At 64.4% G+C, this 6,970-nt stretch overlaps 2 protein-coding genes across 2 annotated transcripts in view; both read left to right on the plus strand.

Annotated features, from left to right (window-relative positions):
- The first annotated feature begins 407 nt into the window (after positions 1-407).
- Positions 408-5,942, plus strand: LOC102417144 (post-GPI attachment to proteins factor 6-like). Its single transcript, XM_023744378.1, has 13 exons — positions 408-453; positions 784-961; positions 1,048-1,240; positions 1,447-1,574; positions 1,753-2,021; positions 2,109-2,431; positions 2,724-2,814; positions 2,894-3,017; positions 3,408-3,544; positions 4,179-4,357; positions 4,447-4,593; positions 5,131-5,247; positions 5,528-5,942. Exons 1-13 carry the CDS (start codon positions 408-410, stop codon positions 5,822-5,824), a joined length of 2,229 nt encoding a protein of 742 aa, XP_023600146.1. The 3' UTR covers positions 5,825-5,942.
- An 802-nt stretch (positions 5,943-6,744) lies between these two features.
- The window catches only part of LOC102417459 (acyl-coenzyme A synthetase ACSM4, mitochondrial-like), a 53,035-nt gene continuing 52,809 nt past the window's right edge, over positions 6,745-6,970 (plus strand). The window contains 1 exon segment of the mRNA XM_023744379.1: positions 6,745-6,848. Coding sequence (XP_023600147.1) covers positions 6,745-6,848 — 104 coding nt within the window.

Below are 6,970 nucleotides of genomic sequence, written 5' to 3' on the forward strand. Positions count from 1 at the left end.
ATTTAAATATATAAAATAAATATCAAAAATATGTCTTTGTTTTACCATGGTTGCAAATATCAAAAAATTTCTATATGTGACACGGCACCAGAGTTAAGTTAGGGTTTTTCAAAATGCTGACACGCCAAGCTCAAAAGGTTCGCCATCACTGCACTAGACTCTGTGCTGAGTCTCAGAAGGTGCTCAGAGCTGTTCCAGGAAATGCTGGTCTGACGGAGTGAGCAGTGAGGGCACGTTTTTGGAGTATGTAGGGGAGGGGAGCAAGGGACTGGGGCCAGAGAGGTGGGGGGCTGAGAGTCGCTGCAGGGACTGGGGCCCGGAGCCCCGGTTGAGGCCCTGGGTGGTCTGTCTGCCATAGGCCCTGCCTTATCCCCGTGCCACTCAGTATGGGCACATGCCCATAGGAAATGGGGCCAGCTGTCCCCAGGTCCCCACGGCTGGCCACCTCTCCGGGTGAGGGGACTCAGGCATCGGTCCCGCTGTGTCCCATGTCATCATGGGCTGAGCAGGTGGCCAGCCTCCAGGCCTGAACTCCCTCACCTGTCAAGTGGGCCCAGTTGCCAGAAGCAACTGCCAGGGCTGGAGGGGACTGTGAGCTTTGTCCAGGTCAGAGTTAGAAGGCTGGCATCCCCGGGCTGCAGCCCAGCCCACCCTGGGTCCCTCGTCCTTTCTCTCTGGGGCCATGCGGGGCAGAAGGGCTCTGAGTCCCCTGTCTGCCTCCCACGTGGAGCTGGGGGCGCCTTGGGGCACCCTGGTCTGGCTGACAGTGCCTTCTCCCCGCAGACATCAGGCTGGTGTCTGAGCAGTTCTCGCAGTCCCCGCAGAAGCTGTCTTTCTACAGCTGGTACGGCAGCGCCAGACTCTACCGCTTCCGCGTGCCCCCGGACACCGTGCTGCTGCGCTGGCTGCTGCAGGTGGCCCAGGGCGGCGGCCCCACCTGTGCCAACCTGGAGATCACCGTGTAGGTGCCTGCCCGCCCGCCCCGGCCCAGTGCCCGCCCGGCCCAGCGCCCGCATCCGATGCCTGCCCTGCTGTCCCCCCCTCCAGGTACTTCCGCTATGGCGCCCCTCCCGTCATCAACCCCCTGGGTACCAGCTTCCCTGCCAACACCTCCATGCAGCCCTCCTTCCTCATCAAGATGCTGCAGAGCAACACTTCCATCAACGTCTCCCACCCAGCGCCTGGGGACTGGTTTGTGGCTGCCCACCTGCCCCCCTCATCCCAGAAGATTGAGGTGAAGGTGAGGGGCCTGCTCTCCTGATGGAGGGGCAGGACACCCGTGTGGGAATGGCTGGTCCCTGTCATTTACCTCCTCAGGACAGACCCTGCCAAGGCCCTGCTGCAGCCCCGCCTCCCCCCCCCCCCCAGCCTAGCCCACCTCCCATCTGGTCCTGCCCCATCCCGTGCCCACGAAATCCCCTCCCCCACCTCTCCTTCTCTCCCCAGGGCTTTATTCCCACCTGTGCCTACATCTTTCAGCCGGACATGCTGGTCGTGCGGGTGGTCGAGGTCTCCATCCTGGAGCCCGACACACCCTTGCCACAGACCCTCCTCTCCCAGCCCGGCTACCTCAAGTGAGTGGGGGTTTGGGGGAGGCCCAGCCTCCGGTTGATGGGGTGGGATGGGGTGGGAGAGGCTGGGTTCTGGGTCTTGGGGTTCTGCTGAGAAGTGGGGCAGCCACCGTGACTGTGACCAGTGAGGGGGTCACTGGCAGCCACAAAGCCTGAGCGAGCCCGACCCCCTTGGCTGCAGAATCTTCGTCCCCGAGTTCACCCAGGAGCTGCGGCTGGAGCTGCAGGGCTGTGTGTCCAACGGGAGCCGGGGCTGCCCCGTGCACCTCACCGTGGGCTCAGCTACCCTGCCCAGCAACTTCCAGAAGGTGCTCACCTGCACTGGCCCCGCCCAGGCCTGCCGCCTGCTGCTGCCCTCGCCGCCCTGGGACCGGTGGTTGCAGGTGACAGCCAAGAGCCTGGCAGGGCCCCGTGTATTGGTGGCTTTCAGCGCTGTAGCTTCTCTCACAGGTGGGCTGATGGGAGGCAGGCCGGGGTGGCTGTGCCCTGCCTTCGGTCCCCAGCCCTTTCTCCAGCTAGGCCCTGTCCTCCTGACAGCCTGCAGGCCTTGGATCGTAAACTTCCAGCATCTTCTGCAGAACAGTTCAAACCAGAGCCGCAACAACACGTCTGCTGGTCTGCTGCCCCCGGGGCCTGGCTGGCGGGGCCTGGGGGGGAGCAGCCGTGTGGGCGGCGGCCCCTTCTGCCTCCTGAGCTACCAGGCCGTGCGGGAAGACGTGGATGTGGTGTCTGTGCACTTCAGGCCCCCGGACAGGGCCTCGGTGCTGGTGCGGTCGGACGTGCCTGCAGTGATGCGGCTGCAGCTGAGCACGGGCATGGACAGCGGGGGCTCCCTCACCATCGCCCTGTGGGCCAACGAGGTGGGGCTCGGCCCAGCGCAGCTCCCAGCGCTGAGCTCCAGGCTGAGTGAGGCTGCTCAGCCTTCGGGCGTTGACTTTATCATGGACACTGGGTGGGGGTGGCCCCAATAGGCATTGGGCCGGGTAGGGGCACCCCTTGCAGAAAGGGAGGAAATGGGACTGCGGGCGGGGTCAGAGGCTGGGTGTTGCGGGCTGGGGGGGAGGGTCCTGGGGGCCCTGGGCCAGTGGAGCCACAGACAGTGGCAGCATCAGACTGGGAACTTGGGCTGATTTGCGCGGCCTCCCCTTGTAGAGTGTGATGCCCAACAACACCTGGGTGAAGGCCTGCGTGAACGCTGCCTCGCCCTTCCTCAGCTTCAGCGCTGCGCTCAACTGCACCACAGGTACGGGCAGGAGCATCCGGCTGAGGACCACGCCAGCCCCTCTGGCCACCTCTTACCAGGCCTCCTGCTCCCCCTGCAGCCTTCTTCCAGGGGTATCCCCTGTCTTTGAGCACCGTGTCTCGCAAGGCCCACCTTATCATTCCCTACCCAGAGACAGACAGCTGGTACCTCTCCCTGCAGCTCGTGTGCCCTCAGAGTCCTGAGTAAGTAAACCTGGGGGCTGGCGTGGGGCTACCAGAGGCACCGGGTGGTTGAGTCATTGCGTTCAGGGCCATGATCAGGCTGCCTGCGTCTGAGTCTGAAAGTGGCCCAGCTTCCTACAAGCCGCAAGGTAAGTTGCCTTCCGGGAGTTACGAAGGACTCTTCTCCAATGGACACCCCTCTTCAGACAGCCCTGGGAGTCAGGGCACAGGGAAGGGGCCTGGCTCAGGACAGCCCGAGACAGGCTGGGTGCAGTGTGGTGCGGAGGGGAAGGGCCTTTTGGCTTCTGTGTCTCACAGCTGCTGTCTCCCAGGGCTCAGGAGCCCGCTGGAGCCCTGGCGGAGGCTGGCCAGCACACCCTGCAGCCAGCCTTCCTGGGCCCCTTCCTCCAGGGGGTGTGAGGAGGCCTCGGTGCTCGTGGAGACCGCCTTGTCCTTGGTGCCCTGCTTGAACGACTGCGGGCCATACGGCCAGTGCCTCCTGCTGCGCAGACATGGCTACCTGTATGCGGGCTGCAGCTGCAAGGCAGGTGAGGGCCAGCCCGGAGCCTCCGGACACTCCGTCCCTGACTTCTCAGCCCTGTGCCTTCCTCCAGGAGCCCAGCTCACTGCCCAGGCTGAGAGCACCCTCGCCGAGCAAGGGCAGACGCCTTCTCTCCACTCCTGCCATGTACCTCCCATCCCCCAGGCAGAAAGGCACCCCCAGAGATGGTACTGCCTCCTGACTTGGCCTCCTCTGCCCACACCTGCCCACAGACATGTCCCACACCTGACTCACATCTGCCTGCACCTGCTCCATACCCTCCTCTTACCTGTCCACACCTGCTCCACACCTGTCCCATACATATTGCCCACACCTGCCCCCTACGTGCCATATACCTGCCCCACACCTGTCCCATAGCTGCCTCATATCTGCCCCACACCTCCCTACACTTGCCCCACACTTCTTTACACCTGCTCATGCAGCCCACAGCTGTCTGCGTCTGCCCACACTATCCTATACCCACCCACACATGCCTGCACCTACACACACCTGTCCCAGCCTGCTCCTCGGTGAGAAACGGACTTCTCTCCAGGCCGTGCCCTGAGGTTCAGAAGTGCCTCCCCCATTAGCCTGGCCTCCGTTGCCCACCCTCAGCCCGCTCAGCATTGTCCTGCCCACAGGCTGGCGTGGGTGGAGCTGCACAGACAACAGCACCGCCCAGACCTTGGCCCAGCAGCAGGTGGCCGTGCTCCTGCTCACCCTCAGCAACCTCGTGTTCCTGGCCCCCATCGCCCTCTCTGTGCACCGCTGCCTCCTGGTGGAGGCCTCCGTCTACGCCTACACCATGTTCTTCTCCACGGTGTGCTGCTGCTCCCTGGGGGGCAGGGGGGTCTGAGTGTCCACTCACTGCCCCTCACACCTCTCTGCTCACTGCCCCCCACCCTGTAGTTCTATCACGCCTGCGACCAGCCGGGGGAGGCCGTGCTGTGCATCCTGAGCTACGACACCCTGCAGTACTGCGACTTCCTGGGCTCTGGGGTGTCCATCTGGGCCACCATCCTCTGCATGGCGCGGCTGAAGGCCGCCCTGAAATATGTGAGTGCCTCCCCACGCCCAAGGCTGGGCTCTGAAGGAACAGAGGCCTTGCATGCTGAAGGAGAGACCAGAAAGAGGGTTTGGCTGCTGCCGTTAGAAACCTCCCGTCTTTCATAACAACCCTCCCTCTGGCACTGGAAGGGACTGTGCGGGCTGCTCAGAGGGCTCTGGGGAGAGAAGGTGGAAAACGGTGAGGCAGGGCCTTCCCAGCCCGTCTCTCTCCCAGGGCGCTGAGAACACTGTGGGGCTTTTTCTGCCACAGCCGGCATGGCTGAGGGAGACATGTGACCCGGAGCCCTGCCTGGCTAAGTTGAGCCTCAGGATGAGTCAGTAACTAGAGGAGGGCGCCTCCCGCCCGACCAGCGGAACGGAGCAGTGTGCCAGCAGCTCCAAGGGGGCAGACGGGGTGCTGGGGGCAAGGGGGGGGGGCAGGATGCCCAGCACACCCCGGCCACCAGCTCCTGCTGGACCTTGTGCCATTAGGAACGGCCCTGGCCTGGGCTCCGTGACCCTGTGTCATCCCTGTGTCTTGCTCAGGTTCTGCTTCTCCTGGGCACACTGGTGTTGGCCATGACCTTGCAGCTGGACCGCAGGGGCGCCTGGAACATGATGGGGCCTTGTCTCTTTGCCTTGGTGGTCATGGTCACCATGTGGGTAAGGAGCTCCCCACAGACCCCCCACTCTGGAGGGAGCTGGCCACTGGTTCTGGCCATGTTGCTGGTCCTGAGTTGGAGTCCCCCACGTGTGCTGAGGCCTGGCCCTGGCGCTCAGGGCCTTGTGTGGCTTCGCCCAGGCCTGAGGACACCTCAGGTCTCTATGCCCTGGAGCCCCTTACAAGTATTGCCCGTCCTTGTCCTGCTACCCAGATGTGGGCAGGCCCCTGGGAGGTACAGCTGCAGCCCCGTGCCAGTGCTCTCTCAACGGTTCTACCCAGGTGTACCGCTGCGGGCACCGGCGGCGCTGCTACCCGCCCTCCTGGCAGCGCTGGGCCTTCTACCTCCTGCCCGGCATCTCCATGGCCGCCGTGGCCATTGCCATCTACGCCTCCATGATGACCAGCGACAACTATTACTACACCCACAGCATCTGGCACATGCTGCTGGCAGGGAGCGCAGCCTTCCTGCTGCCCCCGCGGGACAAGCACGCTGAGCCCTGGGCCTGCTCACAGGGGCTCGCCTGCCACTATCAGATCTGTAAGAACCACCGGGAGGAGCTGTACACGGTGACGTGATGCCGCCAGCTCAGGGACATGCACAGCTCCGGTGGCAGCCTCTGCAGCAGGGGGGCACCAAGGGAGAGGGGCCTGTCCGGATGGATTTCCAGCGGAATAAAATGGCCCTGCACACCCATTTGCTTCCTCCTCCGGAGGAGAGACCTCCCGCCCACAGGTGGAGGGGGGGCGGGGCAGCTCTGTTCTGCTGGCCTGGGCTTGACTGGAGACGCACAGAGAGATGCGCCCATCGCGCTGTTCTCCTGTGAGGCCGTGATGTGAAACCCAAGGAGGCAGAGGAGGCTTGAGCCACCTCCCACCAGCCCCCAACACTGCTGAGGCTGGGAGCTGTGCCCCCAAATGCCAGTCTGTGTTGGGTGTGGGCATGCCCCCTGCTGATGCTGTTGCCCTGGGCAGAGAGCTGCCATGTGTGGTGCAGGCGAGAGGCTGGGGGCCTGCCTGTCCCTTCCTTCGGTTCTCAGCTGTGAAGCTGCCGGCCCCTGAGAAGAGTTCCTGGGGAGGCATCGAGCGGCCGGGCGGGTGCCAGCAGCGCAGGGTGGACTCTGCCGGCCCTGTGCCCCTCCCTTCCCCTGGGCCCTTGTGGGGGCATCTTCGATGCTGTCAGGAGCGGAGGCGATGAGGGGCTGCTGGAGAGCCTGGCCCAGCCTCCTCCGCCTCTGGGGGTAGCAGGGTGAGCCCCAGGAGATGCTGCACCAGGAGTGGCCCTGCCCCTTCCCCAGGCAGGAGGGCGGCTGGGTGTGCAGAGTGGAGCAGGCCAGGGGAAGCGGGTCACTGAGGCCGGGCTCGGCCCCCATGAGCAGTCATTCTCCAGCAAACACCAGGGAGCGCCCCTCACCAACCTCGTCGTCGTGGACGTACCTGTGGCCCAGGATCCGCCCTCGCGGCCCAGAGCCCCGCTGGGGCTGGGACCCCGGTACCGGATGGGAGCGGGGCTGCGCCTGGACCGCCCCGTGTGGCCTGGAGTGCACGTCTGCACCACGCCGTTCGGAGCGAAGGTGGTGCGGGGCCCCAGTGGGGAGGGGGGGTGAGGGCGGCCAGCTGACCCCGGACTCCAGGGGGCCCAACCCCAACCGCGGGCCCCCTGATATGTGGTGTTTTGGGGGTAAACGTTTTATGACAACTAATTTCATGTAGCTCTGGTCGCTG

This window comes from Myotis lucifugus, unplaced genomic scaffold, assembly GCF_000147115.1.
Source record: "Myotis lucifugus unplaced genomic scaffold, Myoluc2.0 scaffold_458, whole genome shotgun sequence".
NCBI lineage: Eukaryota > Metazoa > Chordata > Mammalia > Chiroptera > Vespertilionidae > Myotis > Myotis lucifugus.